The 17,341-nt window shown below is 21.7% G+C and overlaps 1 protein-coding gene across 1 annotated transcript; it reads right to left on the minus strand.

Annotated features, from left to right (window-relative positions):
- Window positions 1-716: 716 nt before the first annotated feature.
- HO133_009131 (uncharacterized protein) lies at window positions 717-1,341 on the minus strand (the record flags this gene model as incomplete). The annotated part of the gene is made up of 2 exons (XM_037299992.1): window positions 717-1,209; window positions 1,322-1,341. The coding sequence occupies 2 exons, from the start codon at window positions 1,339-1,341 to the stop codon at window positions 717-719; spliced, it is 513 nt and encodes a 170-aa protein (XP_037154818.1).
- Between the last annotated feature and the right edge of the window lie 16,000 nt (window positions 1,342-17,341).

A 17,341-nucleotide genomic window follows, 5' to 3' on the forward strand; every position in this document is an offset into this window, starting at 1 on the left:
AAAAATCTCGAAATTTTAATAGAAAATAAAAAAGTTATTCTAAAATCAAATACAGAGGTCTGTATCGAAAGTCCTACACCCGCCAAGACTCTTGCGCTTAGACTTCGGATAACGCCCCACCTAAAGGGCTACCTAAATAATATATCTGAAGTTCTTCGAAATCGCATCTAGCTCTAGCCAGGTTTCGAGGCTTAATACCTCTATTAAGCCAAAAGAAGTATCTAAAGTCTCATTCATACGCTGTGAGAAGATATTTCTAGGCTTCCCCTCTATAGGGCCGTTTTCCGAAAGTAGGGTTAGGGCTGTACTAGTGCGGGTGTAGGACTTTCGATGTAGACCTCTGTAATGTGTATCTGATTAGGGCTGTCCGGCTGTCGGTGTTAAGGAATAATATGGTGTGACTCATATATGTGGTGTGGTGTAAAGATGTTCTATTAATCTATGTGGCCTGCAGGCACATATGTGCGGAGAGAGGCGCGCTAAGGCCTAATTAGGAAGGTGTGCCGAGTGTGAAGGATTGATCCGTAACAATTGCCTACAAAAAACAAGAAAAATGCTATGTCCTCATGGTAAGAAGTATGCATACATGATTCTTCGAATGCCGGAAATAAATGGAGATGCTAGGCTAATTAGTGGTGTGTATTTCACGAAATCTCCTGCCGCAGTGAAAGCTTTTGAATAATAAAATGGATGTTGAAGCAAGGCATCGGACGGTTTCAATTCGTCCAAATATGCATTATCCGATCTTCCTCCTGACCTTCCTCCTGCAGTGGCCCAATTGGCTGTGATCGACGCAGTAGATCTTCCTCTTGTGTCGTCATTGCAGTGATGTACCACAATATGATATTGCCTAGGCATGTGGAGATGATAGGCCAAGTTGCAGGGGTGTTCTCCGCTTGCTGAGTGGTGATTTGACGTGGAACCGTGGAGAGCATATGACGTGGGATCTTGGAGATGGGGGCCTTGCTGCCGCTTGGTTTCTCCGCAGTGTTCTCCGCAGTGTTCTCCGCATTTGCCTGTTGTAGTGACTTCTCCTCTTGTTCAGTATTAGACTGAATGGCTAGCTGAGTGGCTGACTTGACGGCTTGTAGAGACCTCTTATGTTGCTGGCGAGTCTTCTGATTCCGATGCTTCTTCTTTTGCTGTGTGGCACGCATAAATGGATACTCCGGTGACCGAGTAGCGTGAAAATCGAATGGACTACCGTCACTGTATTAGTCACAAGGATCAAGACCGCATAGTGAGTATATCGTTAGATCCGGGGATAGAAAAGTAAGATCGAATTCTCGATGAAAGCTAGCACGGGCTACGGTAGAGGCACTTGGACATACGTGTAGCCATAACGTGAATGAGGTAAGTCTTGTAGCGTATAAGTTCATTGTAATATCGACAGGCCTATTGAAAGGATCGATTTGGACGATGTCAAAAGGTACTCGATGACTGCGAGTATATGTGAGGGCCGGCTTGGAGCGTCACACTATTAGGTATTGATGTGGGCTTTACATAAACGTCTGATAACGCCTGGATATCCTATAAAGTAGGGCCAGGTATTACTAACAATTGTTAAGGAATAATATAGTATGACTCATATATGTGGTGTGGTGTAAAGATGTTGATTAATCTATGTGGTCTGTAGGCACATATGTGCGGAGAGAGGCGCGCTAAGGCCTAAATATGTGCTGGGGCGCGGGGCTACCCAGTAGTGGAAAACTTGCCGAGGATGTGAGAAGACTGAGAAGACTGAGAAGACTGAGAAGACTGAGAAGACTGAGAAGATTGAGAAGATTACTACTACATAATACCAATTCTATTAAGGGGAGACCCCCTAAACCCCCCTACCCTCCGGGGGCTCTCCGAGGGCTCGAAGATTGAGAAGATTACTACTGCATAATACCAATTCTATTAAGGGGAGACCCCCTAAACCCCCCTACCCTCCGGGGGCTCTCCGAGGGCTCGAAGATTGAGAAGATTACTACTGCATAATACCAATTCTATTAAGGGGAGACCCCCTAAACCCCCCTACCCTCCGGGGGCTCTCCGAGGGCGCTCCGGGGGCTCCTACCGGAGGGGCCGTCCTTATAAACTCGAAATTATTTATATAAAGCCTATTTTAAGATCGATATAAGGTCGTTCGCTTCGTTAAGATTATAACTATAATCCCTCTAAAGAAATTTCTTATAACGATTATTAATTATAAATCGAAGTTACTTATAAATAGCCTTAAGATCTTTATATCGAATCGTCGTATATAATAAAGTCTTAAGTTTATTCTTAATTTAAGACTAATTAACTATTATATACTTAGCTTCTATAATATAAAATACGTAATCTAAGATATCTTATAATTCGATACTAATAGACTTTTATAAGAATCGCTCTTCTTAAAGACGTATTTAATATACGAGATTATTATATAAATCCTCGATAACCTCTCGTTAAAGATGAAAATAACTTATTTTAGCTTTTTCGTAAACGCGTTTTAAAGCGTTAAGATCTTAATTTTTTCGTAGATATATATTATAGACATCGAATATAGAGCGTTTAATATTAGGGTCTAAAGTATCGAACTTAAAGATATCTATTTACGTCTTGATAATACGTATAGAATTAATATCTTCGAGAGTAGTTTAAGAAAGATTTTAAGATATCGTAGACTAAGATTAAGATTATAAGATAATATCGTATAAAGATAATCGACGTTACTATTGACTTTAAGCTTTTCTCTAAGATCGTAGCTAATTTTAAGAGTATAACTATAAGAGAGCGCGCTCGATATTTTATTTTTAATAATTCTTTTAATATCGATTTATAGTACGTCGAGCTATAGAGAATACGAGGCTAAAGTTAAGAATTAATTAAGATATCTTAAGAATATAAAATAATATTTAAGAGAGAATTAAAGAAGATTAGAGAAGAAATTGATATTCTTAGTAAGAGAGCGAGAGTCGGGGACAAAAGTCTCTGCCGACTTTTGGTGAGGGCTGCGGGAGAAAGTCGGTAGGGAGAAAATCAGAGAAGAAATTAATATTCTTAGCCAAGACTTACTAAATCCTTAGTTACTTTCTAATAAGATAAGAGTTTTCTAGAATAATCTTACAGCGAGGCTTAGCACAGAAGTGATTTTATTCTTAAGTTAGAAGAAAGCAAGCTTTTTAATTAGAAAGGTATGTTGAGTGTAAAGAATTAATTCGTAACAGTCGAGCGAACTTTAGTGAGCGAACTTTGATAAACGATATTTAAGGTCCTTAGCCTTTAATAACTATAAGATTAAATTTTAAAAATTTTATATTAAAAAGCGTAACCTTCGCTCTATAATTTAAAAAAAAATCTAAAAATATTAATAGAAAATAGTAAAGTTATTAAAGGATTAAAAGTAGAATAAGAGATTTTAATAATTACGAACGCTAATTTATTTATTCGTAATAGTTTAATCGATCTAGCTAAAAAGCGTAGCGAACTCGAATTTATAATTAACTATATATATAAATTTAAGATTTTTAAGCTTAGCTCTATCTTATTCTATTATATATATTAATATTATATTTTAAAATTTAAAAAGAGCTAACTTTTATTACTAATATAATTTATAATATTATAATCTTAACGATTTTTTATAACTCTTCTAATAATCTTTTAAAGTACTTATCGATTTATTTTAAATTCTTAATTAATAAGAAAAAAAGAGTTTATTTTAATCTTAAAGTCTTTAATTCTATTTTTTTTAAACTCTTCTAGATATTATTAGAGATTTCTTTATATATAATTTTATCTCTATTATTATTAATAGATAATTAGAGTTATATTATAAAATTATAAAAACTTAATACTTTTATATTACTTTTATTATTCTTAATTTAATAAAATTAAAATTAATAATATTTTTATATTTTTATATTCTTTATATTATTATCTAATTTAATAATAGAATATTTATATCTCTAGCTACGATTACTAGTCGAAAAGATATAAAAAAAATTAAACTTAGAATTTTTTAACTTTTACTTATTTTCTTAAAAATTTATATCTTTATAATCTATTTATAGAATCTTATAATTCTTAAAGTACTATAACGAAACTAGTCTATTCTATTAGATAAACGCCGAGAGATAATAAATTTCGCTCTATATTATCGAGGTCTCGGCGTTTATCGAATACGGGTGATTTTTAAAATACGATAATTTATATAAAAAATATCGAGTGAAATTAAAAATAATCTATATCTTTTAAAATAATATCTCGAAAATTATCTAAATTCTATATTAAATATTATATCTTTTCGGCTACTAGCTACGATTATAGCTATTAAATTATTTATCTTTTTATAATATACGAGTAAAGGCCTATAAATTAAATTTATAATTTTTTTTAATTAGAACAATCGAGTAAATAGATAAGCGATCTTTAATAAGCGAACTTTAATAAGCGATATTTGAATTTCTTACGCTTTAATAATTATAAGATTTAATTTAAGAATTTATTTTTTATCTAAAAGCTTATATTTTATTCTATAATTTCAAAAAAAAATAAAAAAGTTATTCTAAAATTAAATAATATATATCTATTTTTTAATTAGAGCTATTCGACTTTTTTTTTTTAATAATTACGAATGCTAATTATTTATTCGTAATAACTTAGTTAATCTAATTAAAGAGCGTAGTAATTCTAAATTTATAATTAACTATATATATAAATTTAAGATTTTTAAGCTTAGCTCTATCTTATTCTTTTATATATATTATTATAAGAATTATTATTATCTTCTTATCGTAATCGCTATTATCTTATCTTCGCTAAGTTTAATAATCTTATTAAAAGATAGAGTAACGAGTAAAGGCCTATAAATTAAATTTATAATAATTTTTTTAATTAGAGTTATGTAGTAAATAGATAAGCGATCTTTAATAAATAATCTTTAATAAACGATCTTTAATAAGCGAACTTTAATAAGCGATATTTGAATTCCTTACGCTTTGAAAATTATAAGACTAAATTTAATCACTTTTTTTCTCTCTAAAAGTATATATTTTATTCTATATTTTAAAAAAAAAATTTTTAATTTTAATAGAAAATAAAAATGTTATTCTAAAATTATTAGATCTAATGCTATTATAGGCCTTAACGCTATTTACGCCAAGGCTTCGATATTATATATATTACGTTAGAGTTTCTTTTAGAGTCTAATTTTAATAATATACTTTATATATCTAGAAGCTTAATAAATATAGATCTACTTCGTCTATCTCGAAGTTTTAATATTTCTTAGAAATTAGTTCTATTATTAAATATATTATTAAATCTTATAATAACTCTATATCTTTTATAATTTATATTTATTAGCTAATCGCTAGTAAACTACGCTCTTATAATTTTAATCTCTTTATCTTTTAAAGAAAAAGATCTATTATTATTATAATATTAGATTTATCTCGAAATTATATAATAAATAATAAAAATAATATTAATAATTATTATAGCGTAAATAACTAATTTAAAAGTTTTTTATTAATAGAAAATTTTATTATAAAATAACGTCTTATAATTATTAAAGTTAAAAACTATTATTTAAAATAAAAATAAGAGTTAATTATATTAAAGGCTTATAATTATAAGCTTTATAATACTAGCTTACTATTTATAACTAATAAAAACTTATTTATATTAATTATTATTATATTTTTAATAAATATATTAATTAAAATAAAAATACTTTATTTTAAAAGAATATATTTTTATAAAAATATTAATAAGAGAAAGTATCTACGCTAATTTTATAAAGTTAAAATTAAATTTCTTATAAATTCTAAATATTTTATTATTAATTAAATTAGAATTATTTATTATATATAATTTTTAAAAGATAACTTTAATATTTAATAATATAGATATTATTAAATCTATAGCTTAGAAAGTATAATCTTTAAATTTTTTAAGTAATTTCTATTTAATTTAGTTATAAATCTAATAAACTATTATCTTCTCGTCTATAAAAAATAAAAAAAAGCTAAATATCGCTTCGATTAGAAGATATCTATTTTTAAGATCTATTTAAAGAAGTTAGAGACTTATTTATTCTTATTTTTTAAGAAATATTAAATTAATTTCTTTTTAATTAAATTTAAATTAGAGCTTAAAAATAAGATTTTAAATATTAATAATATATTAAGATAATAAAAAGAAATTCTTATCTAGACTATTATATAGAAAAAGATTTTAAAATATATACGCTTTAATAATAATTTTTATTTAAAATTTTTAAAAGAGTTTATTAAGAATAAGCTTTTAAAGAAGCGAATTTTAAAATTTAAATTAATTTCGAATAGCGATATTAAAGTAGCGCGTATTTAAGAGAATAATATAAAATATAAAGTTAAATTCTTTAATTCTAATTATAAAAAGAATAATTATTTTTATTATAATAAATAAGATTATTAAATATCTAAATATTTAGATTTTAATAAATTATTTATTATTAATATCGATATAATATTAATAAAAAAAAATTAGATTTTATAATCGCTTTAGAAGTGAGATAAGAATAATAATTAATAGAGATAATTTCTTCTATTTTTATAAAGAAGTAAATAAAGCTCTAAGATAAATAGAGATAATTTATTACTCTACTTAATACTAAAATATATATTAATTTAATTTTATAAAAATTTATAATTTAATAAGATTTAGAATCTTATAATATTATTTTATTATAATTAAAAGTGTTAAGCGATTAAAGTATATATTACTATAGTATATATTAGCTAAATTATTAATTAATAAATAATTAAAATTAAGATAGAGAGTATAATATACTCTTTTATATTATTAATTAAAAAGACTTTAATATTATATTAAATATATTTAAATTAAATTAATTATAAATATTATTAAATTTAATAATAAAGTAATAATAGTTTAAAGTTAACGCTAATAAATTATAGATTAAAAAATTAATTAAATTTATTTAAATTATTAAAGAGAAGTTAAATATATTTATAATTATATACGCTATAATAATATAAAGCAAATCGAAAAATAGATATAATTTAAAGCTTTCTTAGAAGTTATTAAAATTTAATAATATTTTTTTTAATAAAAAAATAGAAATCTTATTTATATTTAAATAGAGAGATTATATTATTAAGATTAAGAGCGATAAGAAGTCGCTATATAATCTCTTATATAATTTATTTTAAACGAAATTAATAAAGCTATAACGCTATTTAAAGAATTCTCGTTAAAAAGATTAAATTCGCTATTTAACTTTTTTAGTCAAAATATTAATTCTTTTTATTTCTAAAAAGAATAAAAAATTTCGTTTTTATATTAATTAGAGGCTATTAAAGTTACTTCTACTATTATAAATAATAACTATTTGACCCCATTTGCCACCCGTCAGCCCTACGAATAGTAGATAGCAAATAATTTTAAAGTAGCAGGTCCGGACCTGCTACTTCACTCAATAGTTACTATTGCGTCTTAAAAAACACGCTCTAAAGTAGTGTTATATACATATATCGCGCTATCGTTAAGTCCTTCCTCCTGTCAAGTCCTTTCTCTCTATCGATATAGCCAGAAAGAAGTCTAACCGCGCCCTTATAGACGCCTACATCAAGCATCTAATTAATTAAAGAAGTTTCCGATACTCTAAACAGCAGTGATTTCAATTTCTTTAACTCGAAAGAAGATCTCGTGATATAGACCTTGCTGAAAGTAATTAGAGAAAAAGGTAGTGGCTTTGATACATAGATGTAGGCATACGTATGGCATTTGTGCGGAGAAGATTTCTCCGTCGCCAAGGCCCCATAAGGCCCTATGCACCAAAACGGTTAATATGTATTCATGATTACGAATTAGATTTGAATAGTTACTATCTAATAGTAAGATGCTATTAAGAAACTAGTAACTACTTATAATATTAGATAGTTACTATTTATAATAGTAGAAGTAACTTTAATAGCCCCTATTATCGAGGTCTAAATATAATAATTATTAAAAATCGATACTCGCTATCTTTAATTATTAAGATTTTAAATTATTTATATAAATTTAAAATCTTTATAAAGTTAAATTTTAAGAATATTTATTATTAAATTTAGATTAAAAAAGATAATAAGTAAAAAATAGCGTTTTATAATTATTATAATTACTTTAAATATTTAATTATATCTTTTAAACTCGTTAATATATTAATAACTTTTTAAATATATATTAATAGAGCTCTTATAGATCTAATAAATATAATATATATAGTATATTTAGATAATATTTTAATTTATAATATTAATTTAATAGAGTATTAATAATATATTAAGTAAATATTTAAATGTTTACGCTAGTTTTAATTATACGCTAATCTTAAAAAATATTAATTCTATATTAAATAAGTTAAGTTTTTAGAGTTTATTATATTTATCGAAGATATCGCGATAGATTAGAAATATATCGCTATTATTAAGAAATAATTAAAATTAAAAAATTATCGAGATATATAAGTCTTTTTAGATTTTATTAATTTCTATTAATAATTTATTTATAGCTATTTTAGTATAATAGCGTTATTTACTAACTTATTTAAAAGAAATAAAAATAATAAGAAATTTAAATTATTAAAGTAAATAGATAGCGCTAAGCTAATATTTTAATAGCTTTAAAATACTTTTATAATCGCGCTATTTCTATATTACTATAATTTAAATTTAAAATTATATTTTAAAATCGATATTTTTAACTTCGATATAAAGGTTATTAATATATATAAAAGAATAAGATAGGGCTAAGCTTGAAAACCTTGAATTTATATGTACAATCAATTATTAATTCGTTAGATCTACGCTTTTTAATTAGACACCGCGGGTAAATAAATTAATATCCGTAACTATTAAAAATCTCTTCTTCTACTTTTAACCCTTTAATAACTTTACTATTTTCTATTAAAATTTTAAGATTTTTTTTTTAAATTATAGCCCGAAACTTGCGCTTTTTAATAATAAAAAAATTTCAAAATTTGGTCTTATAATTATTAAAGCGCAAGGAATTCAAATATCGCTTATCAAAGTTCGCTCGACAGCTCTGATTAAAAAACAGGTATACATTATTTAATTTTAGAATAACTTTTTTTATTTCTATTAAAATTTTAAGATTTTTAATTTAAATTATAGAACGTAATGTGGGCTTTTATATAAAAAAAGAATTACTAAATTTAGTCTTATAGATATTTAAGAGTAAGAAATTCAGATATCGCTCATTAAAGATCGCTTATCAAAATTTACTCGACAGCTCTAATTAAAAAAAATGATTATGAATTTAATTCATAGACCTTTACTCGTATTTTTATAATTAAATAAGAATAGTTATTAATAATTAATAATATTCTAATCTAGAAAAATAATTTCTATAAAGTAAAATTATAAGATCTATAATTAAGAGCTACTCGCTATTATAATATTTATAAAGTAATAATATTATTATCTAAAAAGTAGTATATTTTATATTAAGATTCTAATAAATTATAATAATTTTAAAAACTTTATAAAATAAAAGAAATTAAATTTAGATAAATCTATTAAACGCTAAAGTTAGCTATTTATAACTTTAAAATTTTTTATTAAATAGATAAATTAAACTTTATTAACTCGCTATCGCGACGCTTTAATTATAAAAAAACTTCGCTATTAAATATTAAACTACTATTAATACTATAAAATAAACTTATATTTTAAATTAATAATAAATAATTATAAAGAAGTAAAAAGATTATAGCGGCGATAGCGTTTATATTTTATATTATTAATATTTAAATAATTATTTCTAAAAGAAAGTCTAAGATTATATAAGAGATTATTTATAACGTATTTTAAAGATTAATAAAAATATTAATTTAAGATTTATAAGTCTATAATAATTAAGTAAACTCTTTTTAAATTAATATTAATAAGCTAGTAATTAAATATCGCGTATATAATTAAGTATAAATTTTAAATTTTAAGAGATTATTAAGATATAATAATCGCCTTTATATCTCTAGAAATAAAGTTTTAAAAAAAGAGCTTATTAGTAAATATTATAATAATTTATTATTTAGATACTTTAATATTATAAAAATATATAAGTTATTTACTTATAAATATTATTAAAATAAAAACTTAAAGTAAATTATTAATTATATTAAGATATATAATATTTATTAGCGAACTAAGACTTCGCGATATCGCTTCTATAACGAATTAAATTCGCTTTCTATTATTATTAAGTTATAAAAAAAAATTCTATAAACTTTATTATTAACTTATTAGCGAGTAGATATAAGAGTATTATTTATAATACTATTCTAATTATAATAAATTAATTTATAAAAATTATAAAATATATTTCTATATCTACTATAATCGATATCGTTTAACTAATAGAAGTATTTTATTTTAAAATAATATATCGCTATAGTATATTAAATGATATTATTAATAATAGAGACTCTATATTTACTAATAGCTTCTAATTCGCTATTTACTTTTATTTTAAAATTAAATAATATTTAAATATCGCTTTTCATTTATAAATCGATAAGTAAATTAAGTATTAAAATTAAATATTAAAATACTTCTTACGCGTATTCGCTAATAATAAATAAAATATTTAAATAAAATAATTATTAATAATAGAGTTCGCTTATATAAATAATTAATATTTCTTTATCAAAATAATATTATTCTTTCTAATATATAAATATTATTCTAAAATCTATTAAAAGATTAAAAATAACTTTATTAAGAAGAAGATATTTATTATAAATAATAGAGTAAAGAAGTTATAAATATTAAGAAATAAGATAATAAAGCGTTTTCGCTATACTATTACGATTTAGTTTAAATGTTATAATAAAATATATTAATTTTAAAGTTATAAAATAGACGATTTAATAATATTAGCGATTAAGACTTTAAAATAAAAACGTCTAAATAAGAAGTTATTTTAAATTATAAATAAGATAAAAGCGTAAGCGTATTATCTACTTTTACTCTCGATATATAAGATTTATAATATCTTTTATATATCGTTATTTAAGTTTTATTATATTCGCGATTATAATAATATAGTAAATATCTTTATATAAACTCTCGAGTTTATTAATAATAATAAGTTTTAGAAGATTAAAGAAATTATTAATAAGATTAAATATAAGAAAGACATTTAATATAAAGTTAAATAAATTAATTAAAATAAAGAGTATAACTAATAATTATGAAATAATAAACTTATAAATATTAGCGAGTTAATTTAAGTTTATAAATAGATAAATAGTAAGCGTAAGTATTACGTAATAAATAATAATAAATTTACTATTATTAAAGAGCTTATTTAATTATATAAATTAATAATAAATAAGCGAATATAATAAAATAAGATATAAATATTAATTAGATTAAATATATTTCTAGATAATACTTATACTACGTATATATTTCTCTATACTTATTACTATTAAAATATAAATTAATTAAATAATTATATTATTTAATTATCTACTAAACTCTACTATAAAGAAAGTATATTATATTAAAATATATACTATTAATATAAACGTATTTTTATCTAGAATAACTATTAAAAAACTATTTAAAAACTCTACGCTAGTATTATTACTAAGTTAAGATTATTATTTAAATATTCTTTATTATCTTATTATTAGATTCTAAGTTAAATTTATTAATTTATTACTCTAATAAGAAGATAATTAAAGTATAATTATCGAGTTAATATTTATTAATATTTATTATATATCGACGAAGGCTCTTAAGCTTCTTTTTTAATAACTTATTTATTTTCTTTAATTTCGCTACGCGCTTATTTATTACTATAAATTAATTTTAAAAATCTATAATTATAATAGAGACGGCCGAAGTCGTTATTATTATATATCTCTATAACTTATATTATTAAGTAATCTTCTTATCGAGCTTAATCTATTAATAAGATATTCGCTAAAATTATTTAACACGGCGATAGCGCTATATTAATTTTTTTATTTATATTTAAAGATATAAAAAGATTTTAATATAGCGATTAATACTATATCTTTTAATCTTATAATTATTATAAAAATTTTTTTATCTTAAATATATAAATCGTTATTTTAATAAAAGTAACTTCTATATAATAAATTAGATATTAGAACTTATTAGTAATTATATATATAGAGTAATAATAATAAAAATAATTAGAGATTAGTAATCGCGTTTATAGAATAATTATATAAGTAAAGGCCCATAAATTAAATTTATAAAGTTAAATTTTTCTAAGTTAAATCGAATTTTAGTCTTAGCTCTAAGTTAAATCGAACTTTAATTCCTTACTATACGTTTTTAATCTACTTTTATTATTATAAAATTAATTTAATCTATATAATATATAGATATATATATGTAAAGAGAGGCGCGCTAAGATTTAATTAGAAAGATATATCGAGTAAAGAATTAATTCGTAATAATTATCTATAAAAAATAGAGAAAGACTATATTCTCATAGTAAGAAGTATTAAAATATTAAAAAGAAATAAAGATAACGTGTTAATTAGTAATGTCAATTCTATAATATCTTCTATTATAGTAAAATCTTTTAAATAATAAAATAGCTATAGATATCGGATGATTTTAATTCGTTTAAATATATATTATTCGATGTTTCTTCTATAGAGACTTAATTAACTATAATAGTAGATTCTTCTCTTATAATATTATTATAATAATGTATTATCTTAATATAGTAGAAATAATAAACTAAATTATAGTAATATTCTTCGCTTATTAAATAATAATTTAATATGAAATCGTAGAGAGTATATAATATAGGATCTTAGAGAGCTAAGCCGTATTCTTAATGCTAGAAGTTTTATTATTATTTAATTTCTTCGTAATATTCTTTATAGTATTCTTCGTATTTACTTATTATAGTTTCTAACGTTATTATAGTAATATATTATATTAATTAATAGAAATAATAAATTAAGTTATAGTAGTATTCTCCGCTTACTAAGTAATAATTTAATATGAAATCGTAGAGAGTATATAACGTGGGATCTTAGAGAGCTAAGCCGTGTTCTTAACGATAATAGCTTTATTATCACTTAATTTCTTCGTAGTATTCTTCGTAATATTCTCCGCATTTATCTATTATAGTTTCTTCTCTTATAATATTTCTTTTATAGAGACTTAATTAATTATAATTATTATAATAAATTCTTCTCTTATAATATAATTATAATAATATATTATATTAATATAGTAGAGATAATAGATTAAGTTATAGTAATATTCTTTATTTACTAAGTAATAATTTAATATAGAATCGTAAAGAGTATATAATATAGGATTTTAAAGAGCTAAGTCGTATTCTTAATAATAATAATCTTATTATTACTTAATTTCTTTATAGTATTCTTCGTAGTATTCTTCGTAGTATTCTTCATATTTATCTATTATAATTTCTTCTTTTACTTTTTCTCTTATAAAGTATTAGATTAAGTGGCTAACTAAGTAATTAATTAAGTAAATAATTAAGTAACTAGCTAATAATCTAATTAAGTAAATTATTAAGCTAATAGAATAGATAGTATTAATTAAGCGACTAGTCGAGTAGTATATAGAGAAAAACGATAGTTATAAATCCGTTCGAGCTCTTTTTAAGAGCTTTCTAACGCGTTTATAAGTAGTAGTAGATAGCTATTAAGCTCGCTTACGGCCTCGATTACTAGTAGTAGTAGATTTATTAAGAAGTAATCTAAGAGCGTTAGTAAGGAGTTTAAAAGACGAGTAAAAGAGATATATGCCTTAGATACTTAGTAATATTTAAGCGAGAGATATTAAGAATATATTTATAATTAATAAATTAATAGAATTATAGAAGAAATATAATTATATAAATAGGTGGAAGGATTATTATCCGATCCCGGATATATTTGATGTGACTATAATATTTAAATGTTAGTTTAATCTACTAATAGTAGATTAAATTTCATAATTTTTATATCGTTAGAAAGCGTAAACTGAGCTCTATAATTTACGAAATTATAAAGAAATAGTATTTATAGAGAGCTAGTTATTTTAGAGTTTAAGATTTCTATATATAAATTTTTAATAAGAAGACTTAAGAGAGCTAGTAGGCTAATTTAGATAGTCTAGTTAAAACGCGTAATAACTTCGAATTAATAATTAACTATATATATAAATTCAAGATTTTCTAGTTTAGCTCTATCTTATTCTATTATATATATTAATATTTACTATTAAAGTTATTATTATTATTAAAAAAGAATATTATAAAATTATCAATCTATATATTAATATAATTAATAATAATATAATATTTATAATATAGAGAGATAGATTACTAGTATAACGAGATATATTATATTTATATTAATATTAATATTAATATTATAATATTAAAGTAAATATTTATAAGAGAGATATTAAAAGTTATAAAGAATAAAAATAAATAATTTAAAGAGAGTTTTTATATTCTTTATTATAGCGTTAATATTAGTAAATAATATTTAATAATATAGATATTAGCGATATAATAATATTTCGCTATTATTTATAGAGTTATATTATCTAGCTATTATTATTATTTTATTATTATTATTAATTAATAATTAAAAGCGTTATCGCGAACGCGTCGCTTTACTAGTTACTCTCTTCGAATATTTATAATAGAGATTATTATTATATTACTTCGCTATTAATATAATACGCTATAAAAATAATATCGTATATAGAAAAACTCTTCTACCTTCTTTTATCTACTGAAATTTCGAGATTTTATTATAAATTTTTAAATTAAATATCTATTCGCTATAGAGGCTATTAATTAATACTAAGCGCGTTAACTTATTATAAATTATTATTAATTAATATTATAGAAGTAATATTATTCTTAAAGATAATATTAATATTATTATATAATATATTAATAGCGTATCTATAGCGCGTAATAATTAGTTCTATCGCGTTATTAAAATAATATTATAATAAATTAACTCTTTTTTCTTATTTTCTTATTAGAGTTTAAAGATTTTTTAATAAATATTCTATTTATTTAAACGTTTAGAGATTAAAGTTTAAAAGAGAAAATAATTATTAGATTTAATACTATTATAAGTCTTAGCGCTATTTATACTAAGACTTTAATATTATATATATTATATTAAAGTCTCTTTTAGAATCTAATTTTAATAATATATCTTATATATCTAGAGACTTAATAGATATAGATTTACTTCGTATATCTTAAAGTTTTAATATTTCTTAGAGATTAATTCTATTATTAAATATACTATTAAATTTTATAACGACTCTATATCTTTTATAGTCTATATTCGCTAGCTAATTATTAGTAAACTACGCTCTTATAAAAATTAAATAATATATATTTATTTTTTAATTAAGGCTGTCGAGCGAACTTTAATAAATTATATTTTAATTTCTTACGCTTTAATAATTATAAGACTAAATTTTTAAAAAAAATTATTACTAAAAAGCGTAAGTTGCGGGCTATAATTTAAAAAAATTTAAAAAAAATTTAATAGAAAATAGTAAAGTTATTAAAGGATTAAAAGTAGACAGAGAGATTCTAATAATTGCGAATATTAATTTATTTACTTATAATGTCTAATTAAAAAGCGTAGATCTAACGAGTTTATAATTAACTATATATATAAATTTAAAGTTTTCTAATTTAACTCTATTTATTAAAATCGATATAGATATAATATTAATATAAATATATTAAATAAGATAATTAAGATATCGAATTATATAGATAGAAGAGAGATATTAAATAATAAATAATATTTCTATTAAGATACGCTAGGCTCGACTAAGTAAGAGAGCTAAGTAGTATATTAAGGATATAGAATACGCTCGTAATATTATCTTATTCTTCTATATAAGTAAAGATCTATGAATTAAATTCATAGAGTTAAATTTTTCTAAGTGAAATAAAGTTAGATTTTTCTAAATTAAATAGAATTTTAGCTTTAGCTCTAAGTTAAATCGAACTCTAATCGCTTACTATACGTTTTTAATCTACTTTTATTATTACGAAATTAATAAAGAAGATAAAAGCCTTAATTCTAAGTTAAATTAAACTCTATTTACTTTCTATGCGATAAATAGTCTACTTTTATTACTATAGATTATTAATTAATTACGTTTTTATTTAAGAAAGAAGTATCTACTTAATAATCTTATTCTTAATATACCTCGTTAACTAAGTAAATTATCTTCTTAATAGATTATCTAGAATTATAATTAATAGATTAGTTTTATTAATAATTTAACTTAAAGTTATATATAATTAGCTATAGATAAAGATCTCGAAATATAGATATAAATCGATCTACTATAATAATTAGCTTTAAGACTTATTAATTATTATATTAAAGACTAATCGAATTAAGAATTAAATATATTAAAAGAAAGTATATAAATTATTAAAATTAAGCGGAGTTAAAGAAATATATAATATATAATATTATTTACTATTATATTCGCCTCTAAAAATATAGTAATCGAGTATTTTAAACTTAATATACTTAATTTATAGACGTATTTTATTATATAAATTTATATACTACTTTAAATTTCTTAGTAATATTATTATATAATTTTATTTTAACTTTAAATAATAAGATAAAAGTAAGATTAATTTAAAGATATTTATTATTTTAGTAGATAGAAGAAAGCTATCTTTCTTATTAACGACTTAATCTCTACTATTATAAATAATCTTAATTTTAAAAAACTTATTAAAAACTTAATTATTAAATTAAGCGATATTCTTATTAAGAGTATAAAGAATCGTCTTAAATATATAGAAATTAGCTATTTAATATAGATTAAGATTATTATAAATAATATTAATTAGCTAAGTAATAAAGTCGTCTAATAGCTACTTAATAGGTTAATTAATAGCTTCTTATTCTTTAAAGCTTATTAAGATATTATTATCTATATTTAATAATTTTTAAGCGAATTTCTTTATATTAATTTAATCTTAATTAGTTAAATTAAGATTTCGAAGCTTTATATTTTCTATAAATCTAAGAATTTAAATATAGTTTTAAAAATAAGACGCTTTTTATAAGAGTGAAAATACTTAAAGCGAATTAATAGACTCGCTTACGTCGCTTATTAGACTGTAAACTATATAGCTAAAGCGAGTATTTAATATACTTAATAAAGTCTTAAATACTTATAAATTTTCTTTCTTCTTCTTCTTTCTTTAGTTATTAATTTATCTAATAACTAATTTATTTATTCTATTAACTATATATCTAGATCTTATA

This window comes from Letharia lupina (assembly GCF_014066315.1).
Source record: "Letharia lupina isolate WasteWater1 chromosome Unknown contig_6, whole genome shotgun sequence".
Classification (NCBI taxonomy): domain Eukaryota; kingdom Fungi; phylum Ascomycota; class Lecanoromycetes; order Lecanorales; family Parmeliaceae; genus Letharia; species Letharia lupina.